General features: G+C 51.0%; 1 protein-coding gene and 1 long non-coding RNA gene across 2 annotated transcripts; one reads left to right on the top strand and one right to left on the bottom strand.

Moving 5' to 3' along the window:
• Positions 1-3,732: 3,732 nt before the first annotated feature.
• On the top strand, positions 3,733-4,455 carry SOX14 (SRY-box transcription factor 14). The gene has a single exon (XM_055570376.1). The coding sequence runs from the start codon at positions 3,733-3,735 to the stop codon at positions 4,453-4,455; it is 723 nt and encodes a 240-aa protein (XP_055426351.1).
• Positions 4,456-14,262: 9,807 nt separating this feature from the next.
• LOC129645011 (uncharacterized) lies at positions 14,263-15,910 on the bottom strand. Its single transcript, XR_008711115.1, has 3 exons — positions 15,778-15,910; positions 14,951-15,092; positions 14,263-14,343 (listed from the first exon to the last, which is right to left on the bottom strand). It is a non-coding gene; the product is annotated as an uncharacterized LOC129645011 (long non-coding RNA).
• Positions 15,911-16,309: the final 399 nt, after the last annotated feature.

Here is a 16,309-nt window from a genome sequence, read left to right as displayed (position 1 = left end):
GAAAGGCACAGAGCCAAAGATAGGAAGGCTCTTCTTAAACCTTGCTGGGGAGCCAGGGCAGAGGGTACAGGGCAAGAAGTGGATGTGGATTGGGTTTTGACTGCTGAGGGCTCTCCTTCCCTTCACGCGAATGACAACGGTTCTCAGAGCGAATCCATGTTGTTCTGTGATCCAGACAACAGGCTTAGGCTGGCACGCAGCGTGCCTTGAGTAACTGCGCTGCGCAAAGACGCGCGTACTGAGGACGTGCACACAGAGGACGTGCGCGCGGATTCTCTAGGCAAAGGAGCAAGCAGAAAAGGCACCTCCGGGGGAAGTCGTCAGCCCTGGAGTGGCGTTCGACCTTCTGCACGAACTCCAGAACGCGGATTAAGCAGGAGGCGCGTTTAGGTGACCTCTGTCCCAAGACCTGTTCTGGTGGTGACCAAAATTGCTGGTTCTCCCAGGGGCCACTTCTCCAGGACGCCTAACCCGGGATCTAAGCCTAGCAGGGAGGCAGAGCTCAGAGAGTTTACAGAGCAGTCAAGAAGGTAAAGGCATAGGCTGAGACAGCATCAGGCCAAGCCGGGGGATCTGGGGAACTCTTGCTCCAGGCCCAACGCTAAGAAGTCTTGAATAAACCGGTGGCCAGCCAGCACTATGCAAGGAGTGTACGAGGCAGCGTTGTCCGCCTAGGAGACGCCGAGATGCCGAGTGGGGATCGTGCGCTCCTCGATCCTGAGTTCCCTAGCAGCGCGAAGTTCAAGTCTCAAGGCCAAGATGAGTTGCAGGATGCTGTCTCCTGCCAGTCAGTAAAGCGTGACCCAGACAGCCTGGGGCTTCGAATTCTGGGTGGTCAGTGGCGCCCTGCCCACAATTGCCAGCCTGCCAGTGCACGCCCTTTGTAATAATCCGCTGCAGACTTCGGATTTCGAGCTGAGCTCTGAGCGCAAGATGTTTAAAGAGCAACGCGGACAAAAGGAGTAGGTGGAGATATGAGGACTGAAGGAGAGGGCGCACCTGCCCCGAGTTGCCTCGGCGCAAAAGGACTGAGTTGGCCTGGAGGCTGGAAAGAAAGAAAGGGTCTACGACCCGGTGCCAGATCCCCTCCTTAAACAGTTTTCAAGGTGTTGGTGTGCATTAACAGAAACCTCTAGGTGTGGTTTTGGTGTCCCCTGAGGGTTCCGTAGTGAGATTTGGAGGGAATCGCTGGACTCTGTACCTCTCTGCAGATGTGAACGTTTCTGTTATCCTTTGCCAAACCGTCGTGATCGTCCAGTGGGACTCAAATGGCCTGGGCCCTGGACTTCGGATCCCTGGCGGACTCAGCACAGCGGTCAGCCCGCAGGCTGGTCCAATCTGAGTTGGAGTTGTCTGTCCCTCTTGGAAGCCCTCCGGGAAATGGGCTGGAAAGGGCTTCTACTTGCTGGTACCTCAAGCTAAATGAAATCTCTTGAAGAGAAAACAGGGGTAGAGGGCAGGGTGAACGCCAGGGCTGGGGCTGAGAGAAGTGTGAAGAATGTGCATCTGCTCGAGAGCCCACGCGGAGGTGGCGCTCCTGGCGCGAGGTATACAAGAGAAGCCAGGTCTAAAGCCAGAGCCTAAGTGAATCAAGAGCAGGCTTGAGAATCAGTCCTCCAGTGCAGTTTATTCGTATGGCAGGTTTCGATGGCTACAGTAGTCTAGTCGAGGGTCCCGCGTTTGGCTTAAGCATTATCTAATCCTCAGAAGTGGGGTGGGGAAAAAAAAAAAAAAGCAAGGTTTCAAATTCTGCACACTGGCCATCACCGCTTCCCACTGGAGTCACTTTTGGCAAATCGCGTAGCCTTCTTAAACTCAGTTTCCTAATCTGTAAAATGGGCATAGCGTCCATCTCTCCGAAGAGCGCGGAGGATGAAAAGCGCCCGCATCTTTCTAATTGTAGAAGGAGAAGCAAAGCCTTCACCTCAAACTTGACAAACTACAATTCTAAAGAAAGAACCTCTCTCTTCCTGCCTCCTCGTTCTATGCTTACCTCCCCCACCTCCAACCGGCCTAAGCCCGCGGAGCCACGCGCCTTTCTGGTCGGTCCTCCCGAGAGAGGCTGGTGCAAAAGCCAATAAGCCTGGAACACACGCAGGTCCTGCTGGGCCTGGGACAATGGTTTCCATTTAATAAATATTTCCCCCAAGGGCATTTCAAATCGGGCAGGCAATTATTCAAAGGAAACAGGCGCGCAGTTTGGCTCCGCGGGTTATTTCGTCCTCTTTACCCGAGGAATGCTCATCTGACGCAAGAAACGAGTCTCCCTTTTCCCTGGATGGGAAGAGGCGCCCCGGGACAAACCGACCCTGGGTGTGGATACATCCTGAGACTCCGCTCTAAGGTCTCTGCTGAAACGGCAGAGTGGAAAATCACTCGCCCGCCGCGCCGGCCGACCTTCAGATTGCACTTCCCTAGGTTTGGACAGATGTGGAGGGAAAGTTGGAGGTTTAAATACACTAAACAATAATAACATAAATAGGAATCGTGATGGAAATCCTATTCCTCTCCCCCTACACGAAAGTGAAGAGCGGATCGCGGTGGTGCTCTTCGAGGCTCACCAACCAAGGTTTGAAAATTGTGCCGCCCTAGGCAAGGCCTTAGGGCATCGGCATGGAACACACGGCTGAGCTCGCCCGGGTGCCGAATCCCGGGGCAGGGTGGAGGCGGAGCCGTACCGGCGTCCATTGAGAACGCCGCCAAAGGACCGCCCAGGGCACTGCTCGAAAAGTTTATTTCGCTTTTTAACCTGAGTTTGATATATTCTTTTTCGCTTCCAAGGATCTTTGACGGGGCGGGGGCGGGGGGAGTGCTGTCCTTGCATTTCGTGGCAAGGCTGTCCTATTTATCAACACGCGCTCTCAGCTTGCTCCCTCTGCTGTCCCCTCCCCGGGTCTTTGTATTCGAAGCCCTATTTCTCCTTTGCACAACTGCGAAGGGAAATGGGCACGAAGAGTTTTATTTGTTGACACTGCCAGAAACAAGGTGGAATCCAAATCCGGCGTCCTGAGTCGGCCGCTGTGTTCTCTGGCTCTCCGGGTCTCTCGTTCACACCTCTCCCCGCCCCCAGCAGTCACGCTCCCTCTTTCCTAGGCGGGCGCGCTAGCAGGTGCGCCCCCTCGCCTTCTCTGCTGCTGATTGGCGCCCAGGTTGGGGAGTCGCCGCCCCGCGCTTATGTCAGAGTGCGTGCCGTCCGGGCCCACCTCGCCTTTGAACTTCGCCGCTTTTGGCTCGCGTTCACCAGCCTCCCCGCATTCTCAGCCAGGTGCTGCGCTAGGCGAGGCGGCTCCGGGAAAGCCACGGGCGGGGGGGGAGGGAAGCCACGGCCGTAGACACAGGAGAGAAGAGGACCCGAGAAGGCGAAGGTGGAGAGGGAGAGAAGGAGGAGCTTCCTGCCCTCGCCAGCAAATTACCTGGCCACTTAATCCCAGAGACTCCCGTACTTGGGCCCCAGCCTCTGGCACCGAGAGCCCCCCAGCCGGCCATCCTCTCCTCCCCCCGTCCTTCTTGCCCCCGCTCGCCCCCCGGGGCCTGCCTGGGTGCCGAGACTGGCATGATCAGCTGAACTTTGTGGGGTTAGCGCTTCTCTCTGGCTTCCTCTCTGCGGTGCGGAGGCGAGGGGAGCGCAGACCCCCGGCTCAGGACGGACAAACAGGCAGACCGACCACCGCGTCCAGGCTCGCCTGCCGAGCCGCTGCACTCCCCACCCCAACCCGCCTAGCCTCCGGGACCATGTCCAAACCTTCAGACCACATCAAGCGACCCATGAATGCCTTCATGGTATGGTCCCGAGGCCAGCGGCGCAAGATGGCCCAGGAAAACCCCAAGATGCACAACTCAGAGATCAGCAAACGCCTAGGCGCCGAGTGGAAGCTTCTGTCCGAGGCAGAGAAGCGGCCGTACATCGATGAGGCCAAGAGGCTACGCGCCCAGCACATGAAGGAGCACCCTGACTACAAGTACCGGCCGCGGCGCAAGCCCAAGAACCTGCTGAAGAAGGACAGGTATGTCTTCCCCCTGCCCTACCTGGGCGACACGGACCCGCTCAAGGCGGCCGGCCTGCCCGTGGGGGCCTCCGACGGCCTCCTGAGCGCGCCCGAGAAAGCCCGGGCCTTCTTGCCGCCCGCCTCGGCGCCCTACTCCCTGCTGGACCCCGCGCAGTTTAGCTCGAGCGCCATCCAGAAGATGGGTGAAGTGCCCCACACCTTGGCCACCGGCGCGCTGCCCTACGCGTCCACCCTGGGCTACCAGAACGGCGCTTTCGGCAGCCTCAGCTGCCCCAGCCAGCACACGCACACGCACCCGTCCCCCACCAACCCGGGCTACGTGGTGCCCTGTAACTGTACCGCCTGGTCTGCCTCCACCCTGCAGCCCCCCGTCGCCTACATCCTCTTCCCGGGCATGACCAAGACTGGCATAGACCCCTATTCGTCAGCCCACGCCACGGCCATGTAACCCCAATCCCGGCCTGCCAGACCTGGAGGGCGGCCTGGAAGCGGGGTCTGCACCCTGTTCTCTGCGCCTAGCCGGGGCCTGCAGATGCCCCCTACCCTACCCCAGACTCTGCCTCTGTCTCTTGCACGGGAGTGGTAGGGGCGTCCCGCCGGACCCAAGGCGCAGACAGGTGCCAGAAACTTGTGAACGGTTATGACAGCTATACAGCTGCCCCTACCGCGACAGTCCCAACACGAACCTCCGACTGTGCCCTCTTTGGACAAAAAAAAAGTAGGCAGTTTTGCTTTATTTATGTCCCCTTCTCTTTACTCTGATGGGCTTTGGACTCCAGAACTCCCAGATCCTGGTATTATATCTAGAATATGCATATTTTTTTTTCTTTTGCACCCTGAAGAAATAGCTGTCTCTTGTGTTTTGCCATCAGACACAACTAGGTGCCATTTGCTCTTCATGTGTGGGGGGAAAGGCTTAAAAGTTTAAAACCACAGAAAGGAAAACATTTCTATTCAAAATCATGCTATGATAGTGTTTGCTTCTTTAAAAGGTAAAACAAAAGGACCCACATGGTTATTTACTTTGTATAAAGCAGTGCTCCTAGAGACCTAAGTTTACTTTTAGACAGAATGTCAGGTTATAAAGTCAGGAAGTAGAAAGTGAACAAAAGTTTTTAAAAAATAAAAACATCCTCAATGGTCATAAATGTTTTGACAATGTCTTGGAAATGTACCTAGAAGGATTTCACCTCCTTACTCTGTTCATTTGTTGAACAAAGATGTTTTGAATAAAGACAATCTGTCATTGCAAAAAGTAATCTTTGATGTGCATAAAATCTGAAGAGGAGAGGCAAGGTCTTTGGGGAGCTGGGTGGCTAGGAGGCAGAGTGTACACAGAGCGACTCCAGCAGCGGCGCTGGCAGCTGGCCTGCATGGGCTGAGCCTGGTGGCCCTTGGGGTCGGGTGCCTAGGGGCCCAGAGTCTAGGGTTTGTCCCTATCATGCCCTCTGGATCCACTTTTTGCCTTTAGAGGCTGGACAAAGTTATCTGCTCCTGGAACTTCACTCCTTCCTTGCATTTTTCACTAAGTGGTCATACCACTTGAAGGAGCAAATGAACTAAGACAAAGGCCAACCTAGACTTCTGAAATTTGAGTGCATTTTCTTCTTTTAAACCAACTCCAAAGGAATGGAGAGAAGTACCAAGTCTATAGGGAACCAGTTGCCCACAGAGCTCCATGTCCTGCTGTGGGTGTTTAAGTTCAATGCCAGGGAAAGAGAAGTGGAATGGTCTTTTTGTTTATTTGTTTGTTTGTTTTAAATAGGTTGTCTGAAAATGCTGTTTCTAGGTCTTCTGGGGGTTGGGGGTTTGATACTGGTTTCTGTGTTTTATAAAAGTCTAAGAAACATTGAAAAACATGTGGTAGTTTCCCACTCTTGACTGTGGGAGACTTTTTGCTAAGACCCTGCAGATGTAAAGGGAAAAGGCAGGCGATAGTGACACAGCTCCCACATGGAATTTTTTTAAACATCATAAAAATTAAATAACTCATAGCCCTTTGTGTTTATTAAGGAAGGGAAATGGCCTTTTTCTTATCCCTGGTGGGTGAATGTTAGCTTGAAGATTACTCTGGTTTTCACAGGGAGAAAGGACCGTCTGATTCCTTCCAGAACTACTCTTTGGAACTTGTTCTCAAAATCGAAGGGTGCCCCCCTAATCCTTGTCTCCCCCCAATCTCATCCCCACAGCCGAGCTCACCAGTATTTTTGAGGTCGGTTGCTTTTCTCACTGGCTTTGATAAGGTGCGGGGTCGAAGCGGAGCGGGGCGGGGCGAATCGGGGAGCAGCCTAGCGGCTGGGCTGCTTTCTGCTGCTGTTGAGGGATTTGTGCCCTGCCTCGGTTGTTTCCAAAGAGTCGGTGGCTGCAAGCGCACTGAAACGTTGTCAACAGACACCAAAGCCGAAAACCACGGATTAGCATATTGTCCTCAAAACAATTAGAAGTGTTTGAGGTGTTATTTGGAGCCTATTCATCTGAGCCCCTTTGTCAAAGGGGGATTTTCATTACTGAAAAAAAAAAAAGTTAGCAGTTGTCCATCTGGCTGAGCTGAATAGCAAAGTGATCCGTGTTGTATATGCTTTTCTCATTAAGAGCTCTTTTGAGACCGATGTTAGAATTAAATGGTATAACACAATTAACATACACGGGCGCTGAATAGGAAGGGACGCCTATAAATAATAGATAGATAAATAAATGAGCGATCAGGCGTAGGTAAACAAAGGCGGACTGGGGGACGGGGCGGGGGCGGGGAGGGGGGGGGGAGGCCGGGCGGGCTGCGCCACGCTTACTTAGCATCACAAAACCCTCTTACAAATCGAGACAATTAGGAAGTGACTTGCCTCTGGTGGCCGTCGGGTCTGGGGGCTCCGGGCGCTTAGGGAAAGCCCCTCCTCCCGCCCCCTAGGAAGCCCTGGAGGCCCAGGGCGGAGGCTTCGCGGTTTCGCTATGATATAACCTCAACTGACAGTCCTGTCAACCTCTCTGATCTCCCTCATAGCTCAGTGTCCCTTAACATCTTCTAAGATGGAGCTTACAGGGGTCTGGGTGTCTCCCCGCAGAGCCCGGCGCACCAACACCCCGGGTCCACAGAGAACCCCAGGCCGAGGAGGAACCCGGCGCACCGCACCGCCGGCCGGCCCTGCCGACTTACAGGCGGGGTTAGGCTGGGAAGGGGCACCAGGTGGGTCCGAGTGTGGAAGGCTTCATGCGGCGGCAGTTGGAAAACAGAAACCCGGGTTCCCGACTGAGCCGGCCCTGGGGACTCGGAAGGGAGCTCCAGGAAACTGGGTGCGCCGTGGCTCCGAGGCGCCGGTGCGCCGGCTGCTGGGTCGCCGAGGCTTCTTTCCAGCCAGCAGAGAGCAGGGGGCCCAGCGCAGGTCCTGGGACCTAACGCCGCAGACCTAGCTCCGGCCGTTTCTGCCGATCACACCTCCTCTCTATTCCGGACTGTTGGATATACGCAGCTGTCTGCGCTCCTGGGGCCTGGTCCCAGCAGGGACCTGCCTGAGCTCTGCCTCCCGCGCCCCGCGGGCCGCCGAGCCTCTACTGAGGTGCGCGGCCGGGACTCGCCCCAACAAACCGCCCAAATCCTCCCCGTCAAGCCGTTGACGGGCCGATTACTGACTTTGAAGTCAGACGCAGACAAAAAGAAATCCCCTGGGGGTGGCGGCGTGGGGGTGGGGGGAGCAGTCCCTGTCAAACCTGTTTGCTCACAACTGTCTCTTTCTTTCAAGAAAATCATTAAAGCAAACCTGTAGGGAGAGCAGTGCCCCGCCCGCCGGAGTCGAGGAGAGCCGCTTCTCCCGAGCGCGCGACGCGCCAAGAGCCACCAGGAGTTCTTTCGGGCAGACTGCTCGGTCGGGAGAATGAGCGCTCCCTCAGCGCGCCGGGCGCCCGAGACTCTGCAGGAGGCCACTCCATCGACCCCTGTGAGCTTGGCGCGCGTCCCACGGCCCGAGAGCCCGGGACTTCTGCCCACCACCCGGGCCTCCTTCGGGCAGGCTCTGCAGGGCAGATCCGGGCCTCTTGCCTGCAGGGGCGATTGCTTCCAGGGAACAACCACAACAAAAATTGTCCCAATAGAAGCTGCGCTTGCCCGTGCCTTTCCTCAACTGGGCTTTTTCTAGGAGCGCGGAAACCTGGCCAACAGACCCCTCGGGATGTCAGCGGGCGGCGCTGGCCCGGCAGAGGCAGAGTTGTTTGGCTGTTAGGTTTTCTTTCTTAAACCTTGGCAGCCGTTTTGTTCAAGGACACACTGGCCACATTCTTCTGGGAGATGCAGGATGGTTGGATCCCCTCCGCCCCTGGCTTCTCCTGGAGACGCTTTGCAGCTTTTCTTGTTTTGGATCCTACTCCAAACACCTTTGATACCCTTCCAGTTTCTTTTTTAATATCAATTTCCTTAGAACTGCTAACTTCATTGATGGGAAAGATCGGCTACTTAAGAGTAAGACGTACTGAGGTGGTAGTGGCTGGGTTCTGAGACCCCTTAATATTTGCATTTTAAAATACGATCTAGATAACCTCCGGGGATCTCTCCAGTCATCTAAAACGGGGTGATATTTCAAACAGGGTAGGGCCTAGAGGACTTTCATTATATCACAACATCCAGAGAACCCACTCTAACGTGGGCAGCTTCTTTGGAGAGATCCCAGACTGCCAAGGCCCGGGAAACTTGGAGAGCGGTGGCACCAGGATTGCCCTGGAGGACTCGTTTTGTGTGTGTGTGTGTGTGTGTGTGTGTGTGTGTGTGTGTTTTCCGGCTCCTCCTCAGCTCGGGCCTTGCCACCGTTGTTCAAGCGGACAATGAATTTCAAGTCATTTGAATTTGAATATCCGGTAACTCACAAGATTGCTGTTAAGAACTCTCATCTCTTTACTGAGCTCACTGTACCTGTGTTTAAGTGTTAAATGAGGAAGACAGAGGCAGAAGGGGCCCATTAGATTTGGGTTCAGGAGACGCTGGGGCCGGTGCTTCGTGCCTCCTCCGAGGGGCGCGCGCTCCTAGGCTGTGGCCCTGCCCTGGCCTCGGAGACCTAGCAGACCCGGGAGCACTGCTTGGGCTGATTTCTTTCTTGGCGCTATGGGATGAGACTTATCCTGGAGCCAGAAACGCTAGCGCAGGGCCGCCGCAAAGTAATGAAAAAACAACGTTAAGTTGGAGGAGGGTGTGGGCCTCTAGAAATCCTGGGGCGTCCACACCACAGACCGCAACCCGAGACTTGCGGTCGCCTTGCCTGAATCTCGGCTCTGTGCGCTCCTGGGGCTGGCAGCTTGGTAGTGTCCGCCGTGGCACTGGGAGGGGACTGAAGGAGAGAAGAGGGAGCTTCGACACTCCCTTCTCATCCAGCCCCCTGATCTGCGTCCAGCTGAGCGTCACTCGTGAACTCCTCGCCTGTCCCTGGGGCCCGGGTGTGACTTGTGCTCTCAGAAAGCGGGAAGAGCCCCAAGCCAGGACGTTCTTGGGCAGCCTCCCTAGATTCTCCGCCCTCTTTGCTCACATCTCTGCTCTGGGCATCCTCTCTGACCCCCCAAAGGCCCCAAGAATTTGGTACGAGTCGGAAAAGGGAGCAGGTGCCTAGGCCGGATAGAGACCGAAAGGAGTCCACGAGCTTCCTCTTTGCTGCCAAGCGGAGGAGTTGCGCTACTCTGGCAGCCGGTGGCCGTTTCCAAACTTTTTTACTCTTGGGCTGGGAGAAGCAATGCACTCGGGATCCCTGTCTTCGAGGCAGGCACTGAAGGGACTTCGGAAAACTCTGCCGGCCTGCAGGGTTCCACTCAGCCTGGAACTGGGAGGAGACCCCACGGACGCGTGCTGGACGATCCACCGCACATGAGTGGGGGTCCTCCTTGCACCTCCAGGGCTTTGCGCCACTCGCCGCTCCCTGCCTCTCCAGGGTGTTTCAGGGTCCGGCCGCACCTCGGAGCCCGGAGGCTCTTCGGGCGCTAATAGGCGGTGAGGAGGGGAGGTGGGTGGGAGGCGCGTGCCGGGTGCGGCGGGAGAGCTGGAGCGGCGCACCCTCCTAGCTGGCAGAGGGGCGGAGATCCCGGAGTCCCGAGTGCCGTTTAGCTGCTCCCGACTTCCTGCAGCCGGGCCAAGCCCCCGCGGGCTCTCCGGGCGCCCCGCCCGGGGACCGAGGGAGGAGGGAGAGGAGAGGGAGGGAGCCGGCGGCCGAGGCGCACGCCTCCAGTCCGCGTTAGCCCGGCACCCCCCGTGGCGCGGCGAGTCAATGGGATTTGCACACTCGAGGTGTAACAGCATTACTGCATTAATTACCATTTCCATTTCACGTCCAGATTGTTTACTTATCTGCGGGAAACATATGTCGGGAGAAGTTCACATTCCGGATTCTGCTCTGCTGCCCAAGGTGCAATTCCGGGGAGGCGGCGAGGGGGAGGGGAGGGCTTCAGATTTTTTATTACACCCTCTAGCCTTATCTGCCGCTGTAAATTATGAGGATCCTCCATTGAGCGGCATATGGAGATTATATACTTTTTTGAATATCGTTTCCCAAAGCCTGCAGATTTTCACTTTGAAATGAAACAATCCTCCGCCGGCTCCCTCGGGGCCTGGAGCCTGCTGCGCTCGTCTGCGCGACCCAGGGGACCCTTTTTGCGGGACCAGGCTCGCACCCATGTCCCCAGTGCCGCGGCCAGCGCCCAGTGGAGCCCTGTTTCCAGAATCTGAAATAATTTCACTAGGAAAACCTGGTCGTACGAGGTGTTCGAGAACCCACGCGGCGCTCTGCTCTGTTTTCTGCACCTCAACCCCGGACTTCTGCGTAGTTTGCAGCTTTTTCATTTCGGATACCCGCGTAGACGCGAGCCCACTTCTGCCCTCTTCCTACGCTGGGCGGCTCCAACCCCGAGGCGAGGGTCGAGTTGTCCACGCCCGCCCACTGCCGCCTCTCTTGCGCTCGAGCATTTCGAAGGTTCCCCAGGGCTTTGGTCTTGGGACAACCCCGGCTTGAGCCCGCTTCTTGCAAACCCCTAACGGAAATCCTGCGAGGAAGGCAACTGCTTCCCAATCCCGGGAGAAGCAGGACCGACCAGAGCAGCGCAACCGAATCCCATCTTTCTTATCTCCCCGAGACTCCTTTCAGGCTGAGATCAGAGAGGGAGGGAAAAGGAAGAGAGAATCATTGTTCTTCTTTTTTTTAAATTTAATATACCAAGCCACCCGTTCAGGTCATTTATATGCTTAATTTAGTGATAAAAGTCAATAAGCACAATCACAGGACTCTCCCCTCTTTCAGTTTCTTTTGACCATATTTTTTTTCACAGTAATTGGAAAACCAGTAAAACATATATGCCACTGATTTCCACCCCCTTCCTTGTTCAGTGCTTTGTCTGCAATGCAATTATAAGAAATGTGCTTTTGTAATTTGTTTGGGTTTTTTTTTAGAACATAAGGGGGAAAAGATACCTTTTATGCGATTATTTTTTATCTTGTTTGGGTTCGATTTGCAGAATTACACACACCCCATTTATAGACACCCACTCTCAAAAACAAAATCAGAAATTTCCTTGATTTTTATGATTCTAAATATCCCTTGGGAAGCCTATTGTGATGTTATAGCAGAAACAATTAAATGGACCAAAGTAATGCAATTAAGGGAGAAAAAAAATAAGCCGGTAGAATGTGGAAATAAACAGATTCTTTTCCACTAAGTATTGTTTTGGGATTTCTAATTTTTTCTTTGAGACTTCTAAGAAAATTGTGAGGTGTCACTTCTCTCTTCTGGTCTATCTGTAATTGAATCTAGGTCACTATTCTAAAGCAAGAAAAGTCTGCTTCCCACTTTCTTACATCAGGCTGAAATTTGGGGAGGGACAAGGGTCTCGCAATTTCATTTAAAATGTAATGGTGGATGAACTGATAAGCAAATAGGGAAAAAGGAGTCTTCTAAAAAGAGAAAAAAAGGGGAGGGGGGCATGGTTTTAATATGCTCCAGATGGGGGGAAAATGATTTACATGAGAGTTTATTTCCTCTTTGCTGATATGAAAGAATTACAGATACAAAACTCACTGATCTATAGAATAAAAAAAGAAAAGAAATGTTATTTTCCTGTAAAGGTGTCAGTTCATTTATATTCATTTAACCATCCATCCATCAATTCACTTTCTCACTCCGTGCACATTCTCTCTGGCTCTGTTAAATCTTCCCCCATCATACACTTTGCTAGAATATGCAATGAAGTTTTCTTTCTTTAAAATAATGTGAGAGTGAGATGAAATGGGTAAAGATAGGTAAAGAGGGAAGGTTTTGTTGTTTTCAAATATCCCTGACAATTTAACATTATAATTTTAGGGCAAAATTTTAACCATAGGCACCTTTCATTGTTGCTGCAGTTTGAGCCTGAAAGATTATATGCAGAGAATATGTGATTATTTTTTCATAAAATATTCATACAGTAAAAAGACGTTTACCAGTTGAAAACCTTTGTGTAACATAGAAATGTACCAAAGGATGAATTCTTATGTAGAGTCAGATGTTGGGTCAGTAATGCACTGTTTTATTAAAAGAGTTGTTATGGACATGAGCAAGTTCACATTTCCCTGAAGATTTCCTGCTTGGTCAAGGTATGAGCAGCACAAAATCTTCTGTGTTGAGAGTTGCAAGGTCTAAATACCTGTGAAGCAAAATTTGCATATATCAAGAAAGAAATGAGAGGTGCTCTCATTGGGGACTCCCAAGGGGAGACAATTATTTAAGAAAAGGTATTACTTTTCTTGAAATAAAAGATGATGATAGATGCTTTTCACCCAAATAAAGTGGTAGTATAGTATGACTTCCTGGAGAATGAAATGGCAACCCACTCCAGTGTCCTTGCCTGGAGAATCCCAGGGACAGGGGAGCCTGGTGGGCTGCCATCTATGGGGTCACACAGTCAGACACGACTGAAGCGACTTAGCAGCAGCAGCAGCAGCATAGTATCACTTCCAGTTTAAAGTCACCCAAATGGATGACTGGAGACCTAAGCAAGGACAAGATCAACTGTCAACATCTGATGATGGTTTTCATAGTTAAGAAAAACAGTAAATGCATTCCCATAGAAGTTTCTCTACCCTGAAGACTAATTCTTTCATTCTCCCCTCCCCTTTCTCATTCTTCCTCCTCCTACTTATGTTTAGTTTTCCTTTTTAGAATGTGAACACTGCTGTCAGATCAGAAATTTCCTTCAGAGGTCTTCATAAATTATCAGCATCATTTTTCATCATGCCAGTTTCTTCCCAGTCTCACATCCTTCTGCTATGGTAATACATTTACTTTCCCATCTAATTTTTAATCAAACCAACTGAATATGAGGCAAAAGGAATAACAGCTTGGCCAGAAGTTGAGATATTTCATGTGTGTTTCTTACCGCAAACTCCATAGATTCACTTGAAGCGAGTGCTTATAAGTTAGCTGGATGAGATGACACTTTTAAGGCATTTAAAATGTTCTCCTTATCATTGTCTTTTACATCCTGGGTTTTCCGGACTGTTTGCAATACTTATACCTAATAAGAAGGGTCGATTTGCTTTGAATTCTCTTTGAGAAGGAAACTGACAAGAAAAAAACTGAAGTCATCTGTAGCTGAACTTGGTCCAAATATACTCTTAGTTTACAGTGAGCCATTTATATATGAATATAAATATGCTACACTCTGAGTTAAAGTGAGCACAAACAAGGTGTAAATACAAACAATTTACTATCTGCTGTTCTGACAGCTCTAGCTGTCTCTTGGGTTCAAATCCACCTTGTTACCACTGGCTTGGTAAAATTCAAAGTGTATTACACAACTCACTGTAGCAGCCTTCACAGCTAATTTGTTAGGTGGAGAGGATTGTCATCAGATGGAGGTCATACTGTCATATTAACAACCTTCACTCCCTTTGCAGATGGACGAAGTTACTCCAACAACTTAAAATGTGTTTTAAACAACAATAAAATGTGTTTCTTGAAAACACATTTGGTAGTAAACAAGTTAAATGAGTGATCATGGCAGTAGGCTTGGATTTTTTATTTTAGGAAATTTCATCGGCAAATCTGAAGCCACGCCTGTCATTAGTTCTCTCTATGTCCTAGTCCCATCCTTCTGCAGGTGGTCTCTTGAGGAGTTCTCCTGGCACACTAAGACTGCTGGTCCCTTTGGGGGTTGCCTCTTGCTCTCTCATACCAACTCTCAGAGGACATTCTACAGGGACATTTTATTCTTACCTTCTTTTTTTTCTTCTTTTAATGGGAACAAAAATTCGGTTATCTCCACTGTCCTCCTTTGTGTGATGTGATGTGCTTCTAAGTCATCAAACCCACTGAAAGAAGGAGCCCTCATCCCCTTAGGAGACAATCTGGAGGAAAACAGGTAAATTGGTTCAAGACAAACTGTTGCCAAAAAGAAAATTACCATTATAATTTCACTGTTCTTAGCTGGGGAGGGCTCAAACAAAGGATGAAGTCTGAAAAAAAAAAAAAATTTGGATTGACACCAAAAGGGATTTGTATTAATTTCTGTCTTTTGGTCATCCTCTGGATATCCAAGCAGCATTCTTTAGTTAGTAAGGTGGGGAAAGGCCTTGATCCATGAATGCACTTGTCAACCCCTATGGTTCAAATTCCTTATTTTCCTGAATGGGCAGCTAGTCACCATGACCCAGGGCAATCCAGAGCCCTTAAGTGACAGTTCCACAAAACTGTCAGTAAAACAGGGTGGGAATGGAAAGATGGAGGGAGTGCCATACGACTGCCAGTGAATCATCAAATTCCTAATAATGGGGTTCTGGGTACATGCTGATGGTATCATAGAGAAGGAAATGGCAGCCCACTCCAGTACTCTTGCCTGAAAAATCCAAGGACAGAGGCGCCTAGTGGGCTATAGTCCATGGAGTTGCAAAAGAATCAGACATGACTGACTAAACAGCAAACAACAACAAACCGATGGTATCAATTCACTCTTACACTCTTTCCCTCAATGATGGCCGGCAGCATCAAAAGTTCTGACTGTCTTCCTAGGAGAAATCCCTGGTACTGAAAGATGCAAACCTGGAGAATGATCAGACAAGCCTGGAAGACTCCCAGAGCCCACTGGGCAGCTGTTACCCTGCATGGATGGACGCCAAAGTCTGAGCACCAAGGCTCTGACAGTTCATTTACCGAATTCCCTGGCTTAGATGCAGAAAAAGAAGTTACAAAACTTGTGTTTTACTCCAAGGGGCATTGACTGTGCCTGTATTGGTGGGTAGAACAGTCCACTGGATTCAAATGGGTAAGATTTGTATCTCTTGAAATCAGTGATTTAAAGAAAAGCCAGCATTGTCGACTGTTTAGGTACCATCACAGGTAGAGAATTAAAAGATATTATTTTTTTCTCTTTCAGTAAAATGTGTTTTAGAGATATGTTTTAATTGATTATATTTCTTTCCAGGACTCTGAAGATCTGTCTTCATCTTCCCTGGGGAGATGCACTCTGCAATAAGGGAGAACCACAGTGGTTTATTAGATAGGTGTTAACTGTGCTCTCTGTGCAAAGAAGCACATGAGGTGCCTTAGATATTCCATGTTGTTAAATTCTTCCTAGAGCACCAGGAGGTAAGTACTGCTATTACCCCTGCTTCTCACAGGAGAAAACTGAGGCTCAGAGACATTCATAACTCACCCCAGGGCTTATGGCCCTCACAACAGAAAAGTTATACCAGTGCTCTCTGTCTATTCACTACCACTATATAAAATCAAGAACTCACTGGAAATGGGTAAAACAAGGAGCCAAGAACCCATAGAATTCATACCTGGGGATGAAACCAAGGAAGAGGAGAAAATGTAGAGTTTCAGGGTAAGGTGAAGGAGCTGCAGTTTTCCCTCTCTCAGGTGGATAAGGAGATGCAGAATTGAAATGGATTCACATCTCCTGCCACCATAGATGGATTCCTCTCACTAGCTGGGCCACACACTGCTTCAGTCTTCTTGGCCCAAGATTCACTATCTTCTAAGTTTTGCTGATACACACATAGCCAGGGACCAGGACATCACCAAGCTAATCACAAATCATCACAGAGCAGGTTGCCCTGGTAGCTCAGTGGTAAAGAATCCGCCTGCCAATGCAGGAGACATGAGTTCGATTCCAGGGCTGGGAAGATCCCCTGGAGAAGAAAATGGCAACACTCCCGTATTCTTGCCTGGAGAATCCCATGGACAGAGGAGCCTGGCAGTCCATGGGGCTGCAAAGAGTTGGACATGACTTCAAGACTGAACAAGAGCAAGGCATAGACACAGATTCCCTGAAGAGCAGACAGTCAAGTCCCTAGGTCCTTTCAGATGCTC

This window comes from Bubalus kerabau, chromosome 2, assembly GCF_029407905.1.
Source record: "Bubalus kerabau isolate K-KA32 ecotype Philippines breed swamp buffalo chromosome 2, PCC_UOA_SB_1v2, whole genome shotgun sequence".
In the NCBI taxonomy this organism is placed as follows: domain Eukaryota; kingdom Metazoa; phylum Chordata; class Mammalia; order Artiodactyla; family Bovidae; genus Bubalus; species Bubalus kerabau.
The sequence above is the reverse complement of the archived record's forward strand: the minus strand, read 5'-3'. Positions and strand labels throughout refer to the sequence as shown.

Coding starts and splice junctions, on each gene's coding strand:
- SOX14 (XM_055570376.1), top strand. CDS start 3,733: ATGTCCAAACCTTCAGACCACATCAAGCGACCCATGAATGCCTTCATG.